Source organism: Larus michahellis, chromosome 9 (assembly GCF_964199755.1).
Source record: "Larus michahellis chromosome 9, bLarMic1.1, whole genome shotgun sequence".
NCBI classification, from domain to species: domain Eukaryota; kingdom Metazoa; phylum Chordata; class Aves; order Charadriiformes; family Laridae; genus Larus; species Larus michahellis.
The window spans coordinates 16,512,877-16,532,768 of NC_133904.1; the positions used below are offsets into that span (position 1 = coordinate 16,512,877).

At 38.8% G+C, this 19,892-nt stretch overlaps 1 protein-coding gene across 2 annotated transcripts in view; it reads right to left on the bottom strand.

The window, feature by feature from the left end:
- MYO1E (myosin IE) overlaps nt 1–19,892 on the bottom strand; it is an 88,239-nt gene that overhangs the window by 53,905 nt on the left and 14,442 nt on the right. For both annotated transcript variants that reach the window (XR_012588933.1, XM_074599633.1), the window contains exon 2: nt 1,194–1,337. Coding sequence is in view for 1 of the 2 variants with exons in the window: in XM_074599633.1 (XP_074455734.1) it covers nt 1,194–1,337 (144 nt within the window). In the remaining variant the exon portion in view is untranslated. The remainder of the gene's footprint in view (nt 1–1,193; nt 1,338–19,892) is intronic.

The window sequence follows — 19,892 nt, forward strand, 5'->3', positions numbered from 1 at the left end:
CTGTCCCACAGGGACAAAAGCGCTCGTGTTACTAAGAGGAAGAGCGCTACAGTTTGCCCCAATACTACAGTCTGACAAATATTGTGCAACTTTACCACATTTCTATAAGGGAAATTTAATAATGGTGTAGTACTTTATTGAACAGGGGATCCAAATGCATATGCATGCACATATTAAAAACCTCTGTTGTTTGGGATGGAAATCAGCACAACTGCAACATTAATTTCCCGCTATCAGTCCTTGCTAAATTGAGCTGCTACTTAGCTCTTAATCATCTGAATACATGCAAATAGCCAGGAGATGTTATATTTCCTTCCCCTTCTGCTAAAAAAAAAAAAAGTTAAACTCTTCAAGGAAGCTATTCTCCAGATACAGCTAGGAAGTATGAAAACCTGGCTACAGCAGCAGAAGAAACAGTATCACTTTCTAGTACATATCATATTGACTAGTGTTTACCAAATTCATTATTGCAGCTCATGTTATATTGTGAAAGATAAAAATTAAAAATTAAATAGTGACTTTTCTTATCTCAAGGAATTCCTTTCCTATGAAATCGCAAAAAAAAAAAGAAAAAAGCAAAGCTTTGGTGCTGAAATCTGTTTTTCTTGTTAGGTTTTATGTTCAGGTATTTAAATCTTTTGTGTTTTCATTAATCATAGAAAAAGAAAATTAAGTGCGAACACTGTAGATTTACAGATGTTCACCTGTTTCCACCAGACCATGATTCACTGCATTAACAATTCCAGAATAAGTTGTAAATAGGGTTATGTCACAGAAGAAATGCTATTTTGAAAGCATTAGAATCTGGGAGCTGTAGAAGACAACATGGCATCAAGACATATATAGAGGCCTTAAACCCATTAATTCTTGCTCTTAGAAGCAGCATTACCGTAGTAGCTTCAGGGGTCACATGGATATATCGATACATGGAGCTACAGGCCTATCTTCAACAATGGCAAAAGCAATTCCAAATCTCAAAAAGAATACCTTAAAATAATTTTTCAGATCTTAATTTCAACCCTCATAATTAGCTCAGTTTACAAAGCATTTTGTGTAATCTCAGGTGAACTGTCACATAAAATGCTCAGCATCTTTGAGTAATCTGCTTAAATAGAATACATACATATAATTAGTTTCACATTGGCTCAGCAAGTCCACAGAGCCCCACTAAAAACAACACTATAAAAGGATACAAAAATATAGTCATCCATGTATCGTTTCTTCAGGTTCTCCACTATGGAATCCTCTGTGATTTTGGAAAGAAGGACCATGTCGTCCACTCCACTGTGCTTGACATTGTGGCTCTGCCAGTGGTATCTGTAGTGTCCTTTGCTGCCCTGCAGGAAAGCACAATAAGCATCAAAAAGGTTACCATGTCTCTCATTAGCATCAAATAACAGAAAACAATCTATCCAAATTCCAACTTCCAAAATATTTTTCTTTCATTGAATTCTATTCCTTGATCCAGGCGTTACATATATGTAAATGATGTCAACCGACTTGGCCTCTGAACTATTAAAGAACTGCACTGCCCTCAAAAATTAGAGGGTAATTCCATGGGGCTTTGTGAATGTCTACACACAGAAGGGATTTCAGATGGCAGACATTTCTAAATCTAGCAGAAAAAAACCAATCATTCCAACTGAGATGCAGTTATTGTAAGCCAAGGATGCAAAAATTACACCCCTACAGTGCAACAGGTACGGTGGATTCTCCATCGTTTACAGTCTGACTGAAAAGTCAAAGCTGCACATACGCTGTTACTCAACTGGAAGCCGTGAGCCTGATGCAGTAGGCGCTCCGTGATGTTCTGCAGATTACGTTACACAGCTTGTCGGCTGCACGTCTTCACAGCCCCTTCTGATCCGTTAGTCACCATGCTTAGCTGACATCTCAAGAGAGTCGCTCCCCACACACAGAGACTACTATTTCAGGATGCTCCTGAAAACTTGTGACATTTCAAGCTGTACCACTTGAAATCAAAATCTGTTTTTTTCCAGCTGATTTGAACACCCTCAAACAAATTTAAATCCAGTCTAGATCAATGCTATTAATTCAGCTATAAATCTGCTCTCCAAACCAATTTTCTGCAGCCTGGCAGATAACGCTAACGAAGTTCTGCCCTCTTGCCTTTTTATACTTCAATTTTTGTTTACACGATACTGAAATTAGTGATGCTGGAATTAACAGATTTTACAATGGGAAGTTATCAAACATGCTGTCAAGAAAGATGTGGCCAACAAAATGGCAATTCTGTGTATTCCCCTCATTTTTTAATACCACAGTTTCAAACAATGAGATTTAGCTGTAGTGCTCTCATGTATGTTACGGATTCAAGTCATATTCATCAGAATACAAGCAATTTATTATTATAAAGTATTTTGCAGAGTAAAATAATGCATAATTATACGGATTAAATGAGAAAATGTTGGTACTCTGTACACTTTGGCTGCACTCCAAGTATTTTGAAATGGGACATTAGCAATTCACAGAGGTGCAGCTTTTGTACATACACCCGTCTGTGCTAACAAATGATCTGGGCAACCGCACTAACACAAAAGCGCGTCTGCCCAGTTGTGTCCTTAGGTACTGACTCGTACTGACACCAGGCACAAGAAGGGGAACTACAAATGGAGTCGGGCAGCACACGGTTATTATTTTAAGCTGGGTTGGCTAAAAGTTTTCATTAAACCAGTCTCAGACTACATTTTTCCACAACCTTCACTGCATCCATTAGTGGGAAAACCTAACAAAAACTAATGCAGACACAGATTTAAAGCATAATGTGCATTAGCAAAGGAAGTCAGGCCTACAGGCTAGCCTCATCACAACTTGACTGACAAATCAAGGATCAACTGGATTTTTATCTCAAATTAAATTAACTGGCACTAAACCCAGACCCATTTTACTACTGCAGACAGCAGCGGACTTCTAGGCTTTGTGCGTGTCTTCTATTAAGCCTCCAGCCACTACTACCATTGATGCAACTCCATCACTGCTAGTAACACCGAAGAATAGTTGCAAACTTGAATGAAAAGAATGCTTGTAAATACAGTACAGCAGAGGCAAATATGTCTGAAAACACACAATCACAGCAATTTTCTTGAACATCCAATACCTTACATGAGCTTCAGTAAACTAGTAATCTTAAATAGCTTAGTTTGTGTGAACCTTGACAATTTTATATTTGCACAATGGAAGTAGTGATCTGGAAGCACTAAGAAAATGAAGGAACCAATTAATTTCTGGAAATTGTTATAAAACATGTGACTGAAAAAAAGCAGTTGAAGGTCAGGTTATCGGACAACGCAGAAGTCCAACAGAAGCATAATTTCCTTCAGTGCAGTACTCATCAGCTATTTGTGATATTACACTTGGAAAAAGGAACTGGCAGGATGGACAAAAAAGTACAGTATCAAAATAAAAACCAAGAATTACATTCTTCACAAAGCTATACAGAATGTGCTTTAGTATCAGATAATAGAGTAAGGTACACAAAACATGTAAGAAATGAGTGTGGGAAAACAATCAAGCTTCCCACTGGAAGCTATGGCATCAGACTCAGTAAATTCAAAGAGAAGAGGACAAAGCTCACAACACCACAGGAGATATGGAAAACGTGCACACAGTTTGCAAAACAGCAGTTTTTATAAAAGTCAGTGACTGTTGCTGGCTGTGATTAAGCCACACACACTACCAGGCCAAAGGGTTCTTTCCCAAAAGCAATGCGAAGCAGGACATGAGCGAGAGGGGCAGCACCAGGAAGGCTCAGCTTGCCCAAGAGCTCTCCCCAGCACCCACACACGTCCAGCTAACAATTAACTGGTTTTTGTATGGTTTTGAAATAATTAAAAAAACCAAAACTATTTCTTTCATAAATCATCTGAAAAGACTCCACAACACTGCAGCTGTAAAAGTAACTCTTCATATTTCTTCAGGCCCCATATTTCCTAAAGGTCAAGGATATATACTTTACAATGACAATGCCTTTCAATTGCCCACATTGCAAATACTAAAGATTTGTGCTTATTGCATATTTCTTGAGAATTTAACCTTTAGTTTAGCTAGAGATTTCTACCATCCACATAAAAATGCAGCACCCTAATCTGGAGACAATTTACACTTGAGCTAGTTACCTGGTGTCCACCTTAACTTGATCCTGCTTTGCAGGGAGGACTCACTAATTCACTCAGCTGCTAATTGTCCTGTGTTGCCGCTCACAAAACAGGCTTTCCCCTCCACCCCTGCTCCAGGGACAGGCTGGGTCTCCTGGGACTGACCAGGACCTTCAGAGCCAGCAGAACAAGGGTGGGTGGAGATGCCCCTCACCCCCATGGCAGCACTAGCCCCAGTGAGGACTCAGTGACTCCAACAGAGCTCCCCTGCGGCTTGGCCAGGTCTGGGCCAACAGAGAGGCACAGAGCTTGCGGTCCATCCCTGCGCCTACCCCTGCTGACACCCGGGTGTCAGCAAATAGCAACTTGGCTTCTCTTTTCTCAGTGAAAGATGTGATCTGACTGTACAATAAATAAGCAAATGAAAGTCTTTGTGTCAGCACTAGCAATGCCTAAGGATCTGAAAAAAGATGAGCTTGGCAGATTAGGAAGAATACAAAAAACAAAAACACATCAGCAGCCTGCTAAACGCCACAGGAGTGGAAACACGGGTGTTGAACAACCTGGCTGCCAGGCCTCCTTCAGGCTCTCCCCCAGCTTCAAACCCAGTGCTGGCGTTGCACCGGGAACGGAGGCTGAGCGGGCGACGCTGGAATTAAAGGCGTGTACCACATTGCTGTCAGCTGTTATTATTCATCTGGTGGCTGGTTTAGGCTCCAAATCAGATCTGCTTTGCACTGACAAGAATAATATTTATGAGTCACAAGATGCCCTGGGAGCTAGGAGCCTGCTGTTCCCGAGCTGTACTGCTCCAGGAGCACGCATCCAGTCACCCCCTGGCTGGAGACCAGGCAGCACTGCCCGCTCCACCTCAACAACTTCATTGTCTTCAGCATCACAACAATCAAGACGCCAAAGAACCTAAAAACTTAATTCTACTCTCACTTTGTACTTCTCCCTTAACATCCACTCATTAAGAGATTAAGACAATTGCTACATTAATACCAATGGAGGGGATGTAAAATACTGTCTATGTACCAAATACTTTCTGTACTACTTTTGGTATGATATGGTTAAAACATATCATTGTTTTGTTTGGAATGAATAATGAATATTGATGAGACATTTATTTACAGATTTATTTTTTTACTGCCCTCCACCTTGTGTTACAACAGCAACTGCTGGTTTCTTATTTTTGCCTTTATTATTGTTTGTATACTTTTACATTATCCTAAGCAACACGTATTTGATGTGGCTATAAAAAGATTGAGTCATGCTGTGTCACAACAGGGTTTTCTTTTAACTGGGGAAAAAAGCAAATATTTTTGTATTTCAAGCTGTTTAAAAATAGTACATCTAAAAATAAAGCACTAAAAACAAGGGATCAGAAGAGACTGTATATTCTGCCTCTGAGAAAGAGCCTTGTTTCTCTCTCTCCATCAGAACTGTCTAAGCTGCAACAACCTACATGCCATAAATAATCACTCTTCATTCCCACAAAGGGAAGAACTGCCATCCTGAATTTCTGACAGTTTTTTTCGGTAGCAAACATCAATCCTCCATCACAGTGCAGAAGGGATTCTCAGCCTCCACAAGGGAGTATGAGTGTCAACTGATCACAAGCACGACCTTTTCTTTCCCTTTTCAGCTATATATACAGAGTCGTATTGCATAAAGTCTGTGTAGTTTTGGAGGCATGTGTCCACCTACTCAGATTAGTATTATGAATAGAATACAATACTAAATGATATGCAGCTATTATCTTAACCAAAGATACCACAAAACTGAAAAAGCTGCACACCATTTACTCCACACCTGACATCAATGCTTCTACCAATGGAGGCATATCACTAGTCTCATACGCGCATCATTTGTACCAGTTATTCCATTTAATGAGAAAAGAAAAAAAAAAAAAAAGAAACACAACTTTTTGCAATTATATCATCCGTTAAAATAGCAAACTTTTATAATCCATTTACAGCAATCTTTCACATATTTCTATAAAATGAAAGAGTCTGCTGTTCTCAATAAGTAGAAATACTTAACATGAATTTCGGTCCTCGACTGGGATAATCAAAACTGAGAAGCCATAGTAGACAAAAGTGCTCCAATATAGCTCTTGTATACCTAACATTAGAAAAAATAGATACTGGCTGCAATGATGTGACCATACTTCAGAAAGGAAATTAAAGGAAGATGGCAGAAGCAGCTAGATGGACAAAGATAAAAGGCAAATAATTTAAATTTAACATGAGGGAAATATTAAGGGAGACAAAAAACAGTGCTTTAAGATTTGCGGAAATAGCAAAGCAAAAATATTGAGCATCCAGTGGCAGGACAGACGTTTTATACAGAGAACTAAAAATACCAACAATGTATTAAGGAATGGAAACTACTAGCAGGTTAATATCCTGAAAACCACAGCTAGGGAAATAAAAATACTGAGAAAAAGATTTCTGTGGGGAAAACTCGTCAATTCTTACTGTGTGCTCTCAGACTGAGGCTGAATCAGCCCAATGTGGCCAGCAGGACTGACTCTGAGGTGGCTCAGGCTGAACAGATCCCAGTTGCCCAAAGCCTTGATCCCACCAGATCCCATCCGCTGTCACCTCCCGCCATGGCTCTGCCTCCCCGCAGCCGGGGCCAGGGCAGAAACTGAAGCCTGCTCACCAGAATAGCAAAGGCACACTTGTAACACAATACAAACTACGGGAACGGGAGATGTCTACAGGGTATACACATTATGCTCGTTTTCAGGAGTCAGGACAGACATCAGCATTCTTGTAAGATAAATAACAGAACATCATCAAAATAAAAGTTACTTCAATGTCTGACTGCGATGATCATGTACTGCATCAGTACTAATTTTCACTAATATTTTTAATAAGGCACAGCAACTTGACAGAACAAAATAAAGATGGGAATGAGCTTAAGAGCAGATCATGCTAACACGCAGAAGTTTTTGACACAATTTACAGAGACAGTGGGCAGATACCAGAAAGCAGCTAACAAACTGTAAATGCATGTTTGCTTATGCCACAGCCTTTTTTGGGTGGCTGTGGCCTAATGTTCCACAAAATAATCTTCTCACGGAAATGCAATACTATTAACTACGTAATATGGTTGACTTGCTCTTAGATATTAACTGCCTTGCTTGACTTATTGAGCAGTCTCCAGAGCTGTTATAAGTTTGAGTTGATCCTCACGGCCTGAGTAGCAAAATTTTCTGTGACTGTGGTGGATTAAGGGTAGGCCTTGCAATAGCCAAATTTAGTCGATGACTGTGTATGTATGTATTTTTTATATATACACACAGTCCATTTCAATCATTTCACTGAGCGGCATCCACACATACTAACTCTTGATCTGTAAATTGTACAGCCAGTTTACATCTGTATATACTTACTGTGCAAGGTAAGGAAAAGCAAGAGAACATTTACAACAAAAAAGTTTCACCTTGGCTGTTTTAGTCCTTTTTAGTCCTTAATGTATAATAAAGCTTTTATATCTGTCACTCTTCTCCATTAAAAACAGGTTGTAAGGGGGTTTGTGCAATCATACATCTTGCACGTAATAATACAAAATACTATACATTTTAACCCAAATTTTCTATCCCAGTTCCATAGAATATTAAAATTCATTTTGGCACCAGTACAATACAGGAGCATATATGCGCATGTGAACTTTTTGTTCCCTCCCTCACCATCATTACAAAAAAAAATAAAAAAAAAATGGGTGCTGGTCCCTCCTCCTGCTATCTCCCTGGAAAAGAGATGCTCCGAGATTATTTGCGTGCTACCTCCCTCAAAATACTACACAGCAACTGCGATCTCAGAGGCCAAAGAGCACAAGATTTTCCACAGCTGCAATGCCCCCAAAGTCTCCTCGACCCCTTTGGGAACAAGAACACAATATTTTTTTCTTCTTTTTTGTTTTGTTTGTTTTTTAAAACAACAGAAAACAATTTGTCTATTTATTCTGAGTCTTCCTCTGTGTGTCACGTTTATAAAAAATATTATTTATGGTCTTTAATTGAAATACGTAGTTTGAAAACTCAATCAGTAAATTCAGACAAAATGCCACTGCCTCTCCTTTCTTATCAGACTGAAAATATTTTTCCTTGATCATCCTGAAACTAAGAAAGAAGCTGAAGTCAACTGGGAGTTTACCATCTGTTCTCCAGAGAGACAAATCTCAGAACAGCATGACTCAGAAGCTCTGTGCATGGACCACGGTCTCACATACGCACTGCTAGAAGACAGTATCTTGATGCTGCGTGGCATACGTTGTATTGGTGCAGGCTGAAGTTTTTGGAGAAAGTAAAACCCATGGCACATTGCAACAATGCCATCCCAGCCATGTCCTGTTCTAGCTGATGTCAATGGTCACTTCCCTGCCCTGTCTCCTAGCTTTTGGAATCTCAGGCTCTAGCACCAAACCGTGCTTGCAGACCACAACCATCCTCGTGAATTCCTTTCTGCTCAGTCACAGCCCTCCATACGCCACACATGAACAGCAGTTGGAAGTCATTCTTCCTTTTCCCCCCTTCTACTGACCCTTTTGTTTCATGGTAAAATCAAGGTCTTTGTTGCCTGACCATGCTGATACCACAAAGATCTTCACCTGAGAGTTTAAGTCTGTCTCCAGCAGAACCCCTGCCTGATGACTTTGACACAGAGGGTCTTACTGGGAAACGATTTCTCTGCACAGTCTGACTGCTCCTGGAGCCTCCAATGATCCTTTCTCAATGCCAGTTCAAGGATGGCTGTTCCCAAGAGCAGACCCGGGGCACAGCGGTTCTGCAGCTCACCAAGTTAGCTGGTGAGGGTAGTTCAATGGCTGGTTAACCCAGACTCCCTACCTCCCTGCATCACACAGCTCCATTTTCCACAACGGTACAGAGGTCTTAATGAGACAATGGCTATGGTATCTCCTCAGATCTAATCACCCAGCATACAAGCGTACATCTAGTAGCACAAGCAGGAGATAACTGCTATTGCTCACTGCTTTGGGCACCACAGAATCTGCCTTTGCTATTGCACGGACAAATACAAAATTGCTGCAGGAGGGGGTGCGTGTGTGCGCGCTCAGTAGTCTTAAACTGAATTATACAATTTTTCTTTGTTATCTACACAAGAGGACCAAATACTTGCTGTTATGCCTCCTGGAAGACCTGGTCTCTGACTGGATTTTAATGCTACCTGTTCCTCCTGTCCCAGTTTCCCTTTCTGTAGACATGCAGTCACCCCCCAAAAGATTACAGGATTCACGTGTACCAGCAAATATCAAGAGAAGAAAAGCAGTTATTTTAGCCTTATTTTTACCTGCAGGTTTTGCTTCTTTTTATCTATGCAGAATGGAAAACGAAGAGGAGAGCAATATTTCTGAATTAATTACTTAGTACTTAAATTGATAAGTAAACAAGACAACATTGAACAATGAAATGTTCAATGAACAATGAAATGAATTGATAAATCAATACATTTTTGCAAGTATTGAAGATGTAGAAGCCATTATAGTATTTGTAGAATTTCCAGGGAATAAAACTCTTGTTAAAACACCATTCAGTTACTACTCTGTTGTAACCGAAGAGCATCAGTATCAGTTACAGCAAATTTACTCTGTCTGCATCTACTGAATCCATTTCCAATGATGGTCACTAGCACTGTCGAATGACTAAAAATATCTCATTTCCAACAACAAATGTTTACAGAATCAGTCCAATGTTTTAATGATAAGCAGGAAGATACTATTCTCTGAAAGAAAATACTGATAGCTCACAATCTTAGTTACATCCCAATAAACCATGACTTTTCTAGGAAAACATGAGCTCAATAGCAATACCGGCAGTAATCATGAAGCATGACAAGAAACTATCACAGTTTTGAATCTTTCCTTGAGTTTAGTATAAAACTCTTGTAACTGTAACGTTATTCTCTTGTCATAAAATATTTACTTTTCGCAATGAATTTTATTGAAATAACACTCCCAAAGGAAACTTTTACATAATAAAATCATAGTAAACCTCTTAAATAGTATATTGTACTGCACAGAAATATTATTTAGATTAAGAACTATGTATCTAACAGTATGACTTTTGCTTTGGTTTTTCATTAAGATCATAACACATTTCAACACATTTTACCGCATGGGATATGTTACACTTGGGTCAGAAGCTATTTTCCCAGACTGCTAAGGCTTTCAGGTTTTTTTTTTCCCCCCCTCTCTATTCAGTACACACACACACAAGCTCTATTTTTTCCATTAAAAATACTAAATCATTGAAAAAGCTTAATGACACCAGAATAATCAAAATCTAGTAATTTGTTTTCAATCTGCAGCGTGCTACTTTTAGAAGATCAAGAAAAACTAACTTTCTGTTACCTGGTTAATTAACAGCAAAGCAGTTCCTGCAAAAATGCCCCATGGCCTATCCCCTGAGCCCTAGCCGGTACCCGGCTCTGCCCTGCAGCATAAGGGGAGGAAGTCTGCATGAATAACCACCCCTAATGTCACCAAGTAACTATTTATGACAGCCTTTCGAACCCTGCAATGACCTTTACTACTTAGCCCGAGACTGCTTTTATCTGTCCTGTTTTTAAGATCGTGCCCAGTGTATGTCCTAGAGAAGGATGAACGGTTACAGCAGTGTAACAACTTCAGTGTAATTTTCTTCTCCTTTTCGTGCATTCTAAAATTTTACCTCTATATGCCACCATTTTTACTGCCTGAACAGTCCAGTAAAAAAAAAAAGCTCTTTAAAAATAGTTTTAATACAGTGTATCAGGTTCTCATACAGATGACAGAATGAATTTTTTCAAATTGTATTATTTTAGAAATAGCAAAACTATCCTTCACAAATATGTAAACAAGCTGAAACAATCTCAATAAATTATTATTTTTAGTTGACTTAGAGATTTAATTAAAAAATAAAAACATCTATGCCCCAACAGGCCCACTTCATTAACTTAATAATACACTACCTCTGGAGACACTCTTATTTGTCTATCACCTCAAACCTACTTTTTTTTTTTCTTTTTTTCATTTGCTTGGCACATATTCATAGGACCTCTAGATGCAAACCAATTTAGTTCCAATGTGATACACTAGCACACTCAGCAATAGCAAGGAATATTATATTCTACGCATAAAACTATATTATTTTCTTCTCAATAAGTTATTGAGCAGCTCCAGTTTTGTTGGGTGTATTTGTCCTCATCTCATCAATTGCTAATAGATTGTAAGTAAGAATAAAATAGGTTGGGCAGATTATAGAAATTGGCATGGACCTTGTTTTATTATTGTTGTTTTTAACCAAGAATAACAAATGATGTTTTTATGCCAACAGCTTCATCTAGTTGAGTAGAGGCATGTAGCAATTTCGTGAAAACCGACGATTTATAAAATAAGCACATCAGCTAATTCATCCCTTTGAATCACATCTGAATTTCAAATAATTTTGAAAAACTATAGTTGAGTCTCTTTTGGTTCTTTTTTCCCCTTTAGCTATAAATATAGCCATTTTCTGAACTTATTTACAAACAAGAGGAAATATAAACTTTTTTTTAAAGTGTTGATTGTCACGTAGTCACATGCTTATGGCAATTCAGGCTAAAGAAAAACAGTTTTTATTGTACTAGGCACACTAAAACAACAAAAGCTGCGACACAGCAGATAACTGTGGCCAAAATAGGTTTTTCAACATTATGTACAAAAAGTACCCTTGTGCTGACACCACAAAACTTTATTAGCGTAATACAGTGCTCAGAGTGATAACATTTAACTGCTCAGATGCCAAAAATAAGACATGCAGTCAACTGCTTATTTCTTAACATGGCCATTAGTTTCAAATTAACCTGGTTTTGAGCCATTTGCTTTGATCTTCCCAATCGTTGTAACTGGGACCTGCCCTCTTGTGCGCATAGTGTTGTTTCAACAGGGATAAGCAGGGCAGTACAAGATAGTCGCTGCTGGGTCGTACCAGGGTGGTGCCCCATAACAGAGTGCATTTGCTGAAGTCCTGCTTGCAGAATTTTAAGTATGCTGTTAGGTCTATCTGGGATTTTCCCAATTAGGGGGCTTTGGGAATATCTATTTTCATGTTGGATTAGAGTTGCATAATTTGTCCTTGGACCGTGTTCCAAAGTAGAGCTCAGGTGACTTGATTTCCATCCAGGTCACTGTACTGGGGGGGGGACTACCTGAACAAGGAGAGCCCTAGGAAGGGCATCCCTGCAGCTGGACAGCTGTGGTACTGGGAGGAGTAACAAGCAGTGAGGAGCTGAAAAGCTTTTATTGCTCTCTCAGGGAGAGGCATGAGTGCTCCCCCACACCAATATCCCCATTGCATGTGGGACCCGTCAACTCCTCTCACTGGTGACAGGAGCTGGAGAAGCTTGCTTGGGGGGCCAGGAGGAGCTCCACAGTGGGGGAGGTTCTAATGTAAAAAATGCTTTCTATGTTTATTTTAATTTCACAGAGTGCTGAGTAAACAGAGTAAAAGCTCCAGGACTACAGCAGGTCCCTGTTTACCTCGGCAGTTGTGACTCAGAGCAGTACTCCAAGGTGTACTCAGGGAGTGGTGATTGCTCACCTACAGTGGAGCTGACGTCTGGGTGGCAAGATGCATGTGGCTCAACCCACAAACTCCGTTTTATTAGCTTTCGTGTTTTGCTATTCATGCAAGAAGTCAGATTTATTTCAGATATTGTGTGGTAGATAGACTACTTGATACATTGATTAAACCTTTATTTTAACTCTTTGAAGAATCCAACCATAATATTTATTTCAGTGCACACAGATACAAACACTTCCTTGATTAATTATTACATAAATACAAACAAGAATTCCTTTGAGCACTCCACCTCAGGAATTAGTTATACATCTTTCCAACGGACCAAATCTGCAAGGTCACATCAACTCCCAAAACGTTGCATTAATCAAAAAGCAACAGGGAGCAAAATGTTGGGAAAAGCAGCATACATCAGACCCGACAAATCTCCTGCACTGTGTAGGAGACTCGAACAAATACTACTTCACTTTCTCAGCTGTACATTAATCTCTGGCCTGACCTACAAAGCTCTTACTATCTGCTTCCAGAGTAAGGGTTGCAGACAGCTACACAACTACGCTGCAGCTTAGGAGCATGTGCTTTCTCCAGCTCACGGGAGCCCCATGGAACAGCACATCTCCTGCCAGTCTGACAGTCCAACTCCCCCCCTCTGCCTACAGCAACGACAGAAAAACCCAATACACACCACTTTGAAGACCACTCCAGGTTTTCAGTTATGCGTGTAAGGCCCAAACCTAAACATCCAGGAGCAGAGAGATCTTCCATGAAGTGCATGTTGACAGCAGGAAAAGTCTAAGCTACTCAAAGTAAAGATACAAAAGTGGGAACTTCGCAAATGGATCATGAAAGTGCTTAACAGTCAGGGGACAATTCAGGTTCATTCATCCTTTATCAGGGTTTGATTTTTACTTTAACCAATAATTACATTATGCCAGGGCAAGCAGGTCCCATTGAGTGTCCATAACAGAGAGACATTCTCATAACCAGATTATCCTCCACATGCACATTATTAATAAAGTTAGAAAATTAGTGCGATGGCAAATACTAAAAGAGTTTTGATTATTCAGTCCAGGACAGCTTTGAGAAGAAATTACATTAGAATACAGCATGTTTGTATAGAATAATTGTCTTATATTCGTTTGATGTATATGTTAGTTTTACTTCACTGGCTTTTACAGGGTATCTTCTTAGTTAGTGTGACAAGAACACTATTCTTTGAATATTTTTTTCTAATACCCAGCCTGTTTAAGACTTCATACGGTTGTCATATCTTCTTCCTGTCGGATTCCATGCTTCAGATTCTGTACTCGAATTTGTATTAAGCTTGTATCATGGCTCTGTAGACTTTCATATTTCCATGATAATTCTTAAGACACCCAACAAAATAAAACTAAAAATCAATATACATGATCTCTGCTGGCTAAGTAGTTCGCTACATTCTGCCAATAAAGCTGATGCCCCCAAAAAGCAGAAGCATAGAAATGTATTGGGAACATGAAGAGTTCATCCAACTCTAGTGGAAGGCTGCTCTAATGCATGCATATGATCCCTGCATCTGCAGTACCTTTGTCTTATTAACTATGGGCAGAGGTTCACTTAACAGGTAAAGTAATAGAGTCTATTACTCTACACAACATAGATTTTAGCACAGGAACAGCTATTCCCCCCACTTTTTTTTAGTATGTTCGAATGTTTAATATTGATATCTAGCATTCAAATTATTTCTGGAGCAAGAAAGCTAAATGAAAATTAATTTAGACATTTAGCTACCTTCGTAACTATAGACTTTTACCAGATGTGTGAACAAGCGAGTTTATTTGCAAACTAAGCATTCTTCATATATTTGCTATAAGAAACTATCAGGATACATCTTAGATTCAGTCTCTCAGAAGTCATATTAGCATAATAATGTTTTGAGCAGAGATGTCAGCCAAAGAAGCTCTGAATACACTCCAGTAGGCTTAAACTGCTTCTATGTCACAAAACCCATAACTTTAACACTGGTTTCACAGAATTACGCAAGAGACCGAATTTAAATGCCTGTTACACCTTGTAAATCACCATCAGCATCATAAATATGCATAGGTTTCAAACTACTTCTGTTAAAGAGAAACCAAGTGAAAAGCTAAGTATCAACTTTGAAGAAAAACAGCTGCATACCACTGCAGATAAGTTACACTATTTTTATTTAAAAGGATCTCTGAAGAGGTGCAGTGTGATGCTGCATTTTCTTTCCCCTTTAATTTTCCATTTCTATGCCTGACCTTGGCTTCCTGTCAGAAAATTATTAACATTTTCTCTGTTGAAGACACCTCATTTAACTAAAGATCTTTTTCATTTGAACACTCAAGTACAGTGAAAAGATGCAAAGCATCCAAAAACCGAGTGTTTCTCTCCCCACCAATTTTATCAATGCAAATCTGTATTCAGCATGATTTTACATTCTACATTAAGTTCCCCTCATCACTATCATCTGTATCACTATCAACTTATAAGTCTCATTTAAGTCTTCAAAGAACTTCTCTGTTAGATAATTTAAATAAGTTTAATCCAGCTACTTGTTTATATTCCTTAGCAGTAAAACAGTTTAGCATCTTATCTCCAAAATAAAAGGCTAGCTAGCTGTTACCATCTTTAAGCAAAACACTAAACTTTATAATGAAAATTCAGAACAGGTGAAACAAGCTAAATGACAAGGTTTCAAAATTTGGGGGGATTGTGCAGAAATCAAAAAAGGAAATCAAGAGAAAAACTTAAGTCTCAGATATTAAACTGTAGCTGAAGACTTCGGCTTGCAGGGCTTCAACACAAAACCACAATAAACTTAAATGCCTGTGACATACCTTGCTTTTGACCTCTGGGTTTATTCAAACTCTGAGCTCCAAGTCAGGCCCATATAAACTAAAAATAATTTTAAATGCAAACTAAAACCAGATGAATGACTTTTCATCTAAGCATAGCACTCATGATTCAGAAAAGACAGCTGTTAGGTGAATATTGTTTCTTTCCCTCCATCCCTGAACAACTAGGACACAAATCAGATGCTCAGATTGTCAATATCCCTTAACTTTTAGCTGCTGCAATTCATCACACTGTTGAAGACCTTAGAGACAGCTTTACCCTTTTCGCTACACTCCATATTAAAGCCAACATTTGTGATCCTTTTAAAATAAAAGTCCTGGCTCAAAAACCAGCTTGCACTCAAGCAGCTTTCCTTTAAGCTTACATGGCAGCTTGCTAAGCAACATATTCCTTACGACCCCATCAGGACCACAGGAGTGGCTCAAGGTCTTTCAGCCGTGCTATAAATGCTGACTTTGACTCTACCTTGCTGAAAACAAAGACAATTTAAAGTGGTGTGCTAAAAGTGTGACCCAAATGCAGTACCAGTGGCTACACCTTTAGGCTGTACCAGGTCAGTAAGTGTATTCTGCCACACACCCCCCCACTGCGCACCATCACCATGAGTGAGGCGTGCAGATGGACACAGACACTGGGAGAACAGGTACCCCCTAGAGATCAGCTTAGCATTATTTCCAATTACTCTGCACAGGGCTGCCATTAACTTTGACAAACACAAAATATTGTGACAGTATCATTATGCGAGCTTTTTAGATGACCAAGAATTTAAGTCCATGCCATAAAATTTTGTAGTATTCACCATCAATGTTTGAATACGCATGAGAAGATGCCAAGGAACTGATGCAGTACACCTTTCTACATTTATGAGACTATTTTCATAAAAATCTGTTTTCTTCCTTTGAAAAAAGATTTAGATATGAACCTACAAGCAAGTTCTTCCAAGTAATTTCAGATGAGATTTTCTCCTCTGTGTATTCCCAGACAATTCTTGTGATCAGCGTCAGTTACTGGATTAAATAATTATTTACAGAAAACTAAGCTACTCCTTGATACTACCACAAACCATCACTCTAGCACAGTCTGAAGAAGTCAATGCTCAGAAAGTTTCTTAAGGACAGAGACAAACATCACTTTAGACTCTATGAATAAACCTAATAAAACACTTCAGCACAGCTCATTTTGTAGTCAAGCTGCTTGTATCTTGGACATAGAATCCGCACAAACCTGAAAATAAAGAAAAGGACCCTTACAGAAGAGGCCAAACTGGAAACAAAGTGTGTTGAAACATTTTTCTATGGAACCAAAAAAATAATCCAGGAATGATTTGGGCAGCCCTTATAACACAATGCTGAGTCTCGGAGTAGTACCAGTTTTTATGTAAACACAGCTAAGATTTTGCCAAGATAGTTGTGTCTAAATGGTGTTATTAACCAGAAGATAATTGTGAATAAAGGGATGTGGTAATTTTTTTTAATCTGTTGCTTGAGGTTCTTTGGTGCCATAAACAACATGTAAACAAAGTTTAGCATGAATTATTCAACACCTAAAATACTGAAACTCATTAAGGCTTTCAAATGCAAAATCATTCTAATTATGAACACATAATTAAAAAAGAACAAAGAATATGAGATATGCAGGTATTTGTAATAACTTGCAACCTATTCTGCGAGTTTTATTTATGCCTAGTTAGGTTTTGTTGAAAATAAAACCATTCTCCCCTTGCTTTTTTGAGAAGTACCTAGGCCAATTGAGAATGTTTGTCCCTGCAGGACTGTAAGGACAGACAATTCTGAAGTAGCCTATCCATTTTTATAGATAGTGTCTTTTTTTTTTTTTTTTAAGAAAAAAAGGACATAATGCACACATCTTCAGTTCTCCTCCTTGTCTCCACATTTCAGACTTTGGGAGACTTGCTGAAACCTTAAATTACAGACCCCATCTAATCTGCCACACTGAAATGAAGGACATTTGTTTCATTGCTTATGGAATCGGAGCCTCAAACTTCCTCCAAGGTAACCTTTCACAAACACACACAAAAGAATATCAACAAAACTAAGCCCAGTAAGACCAAATCCAACATGACCAGAGTAACTCATTACATAAAGAGATCTAATTTTTTTTAAACAAGCAAGGTACAAAGGCTGCAAGCAACTGAACAAATCTGCAAGTCTTTGCTATTTTACTATTGAGAATACAATTTTTTAGTATTTCGGACTAACTCCATTGTTAATACATCCAGTTAATAAAAGCTATTAGAATCACCTATGTTAATTAAGGAAAGCCTCAGGGTTCGTTCTTTAGGTTTTCCACAATACAGAAGAATACATGAGTAGAAACTGTTCTTTAGTAAAATTTGCAAATTGTTTATAATATAAGCAATACAAAATGCTTCTCCTGTAGGCTGTATCACATTTAAATGCAGAAGCATTCATCAAAAATCATGCGTGCACTAGAATGCCTCATCTAGTTAAGTTTTTAAATATGAAGATGAATAACCCACTTCACCATTTCCTATTAAATCTTTAAGTTTTATACGCAGTAACATAAAATCTCATTCTATCATTTCAGATGTCTATTGATTTCACTTCAATTTAATTTAGTGAAAATGTGTTGGGTTTTGACCTGTACCTTCTCCTCCCATTACTGTAGCATTCAGAAGTAGCTGCAGAGCAGGAATGAAGTTCAGCGAGAGCACGCGGGTCACAGCCGTGTCACCTCCTGCTATTTCTAATGCTGCGGGGTATAGCACCACTGTTCCTAAGGGGTGGGCCATTCACCCCATCCAGGGCAGCATGCTATCCTGTTGTATGCTTTAAAGCATAGGATGGAAAAGAGGATAAAGGCATGGAACGCTTTAACCATTTCAGCAAATCAGGCGGGATTTGAAGCTATAGAGTTGGTCATTAAGTGATATAGGTTTGGGATTCGCACTCCCACTCTCAAAACCTCCACTGATGCCACCACATGCTTTGGTTTACTTGAAGTACACTAACTGAGGAAAGCTTGTTTTCTACAAGGTTCCTTTAACATGCACAGTTCTATATATCATCTAGTGAAGCAATAGTGGAAAAACACATCACACATCAGGCATGTGATCTTTCACCATACCAGCCCTCTGCCTGTGTGGTTCCCCCCGCTCCCGCCCCCGACAAAATGTCAATCTGAACAACCTTGTGAAAACCTACGTTGTGCAGCTAAGCATGCCTCATCCAGTTAATGAAACCACCTCTTAAAATGCGTAGATTAAAGAATTAGACCATTACAGATATGCAGATGTGATTCTGCATACTCCTTATGCAACGTCTGACTGCCAGAATCACTTCGTTTCCGCTGAATCAGAGTAGGAAAGAACAGGAGGCAGCCCGCAGCTACCCTGCCGTGGAGTTTGCTCCTGTCAAATCTCCATGTTTAGCAAGGGTTGATTTACATAGTGTTTGCATGAGAGAGCACCAGATAAAGCCCAAGTTTCTAAAGAGAGCAAGACAAGTGATTTAGTCATTGATGAGTCAGTAATGGCCTAGTTCAGCAGATGGGCTATCACAAGGAACAGATCCTTTCAAATACAGTGTCAAAGAGGTTTCAGGTATTTGTAGTGGTTAAAGGTGCCATGGAACATTTTGCAAGAAGAGGTTTCTTTACTCTGGACTCCAGTTCTGAAGCAGTTGTGTTGCTTTTAGGTAGTGTCAACAGCAGCTTCCAAAAAAATACTCTGCATTTTAAATCATACATTTTAAAGGCTAGCATGACCAAAAGGCTTTCTGTATCTTTTAACACACACTTGTGGCCTGTGGTACACAGGCAATACCTAACACCAGCTATTCTACAGATGCCTATGGAGATTTATCCTCAGTGGTGTTTTGCCAATTTAGTACTAATGCACAAATTGAATAATGTATATATCTTATTGCACTCTTTAAAATTCTCCAACAGCCTGTAGCAGTAACTGTAAGGAGTACTACAAAGATAATTAATTTTTAATCTATGTTAAAGTCACATGTTTCATATACAGGCATTTAAGTAATAACATGACTTATTCATGACTAGGTTCATGAGTAGAGATAACATTTGTACATCTATTTTTATCTCCATCACCTTGTCGCAAAATACAAAATAGAACTTCTCTGCCTTTATACAATGTATTTCACTGCAAGTTTCCCTTTAGCATCCACTACCACAGAAATCTGCACTTTAAAAGGGACCAGAAAAATGTTCCAATATTTACACACACCATTTAAGAAATGTTGTCTGGACAAGGTTAAGCCTGTTTAGAACTAGTAACAGCATAACTTATACACCACATTATATACTATTACAGATAGCATTTAATGGACAAACCCCAAAAT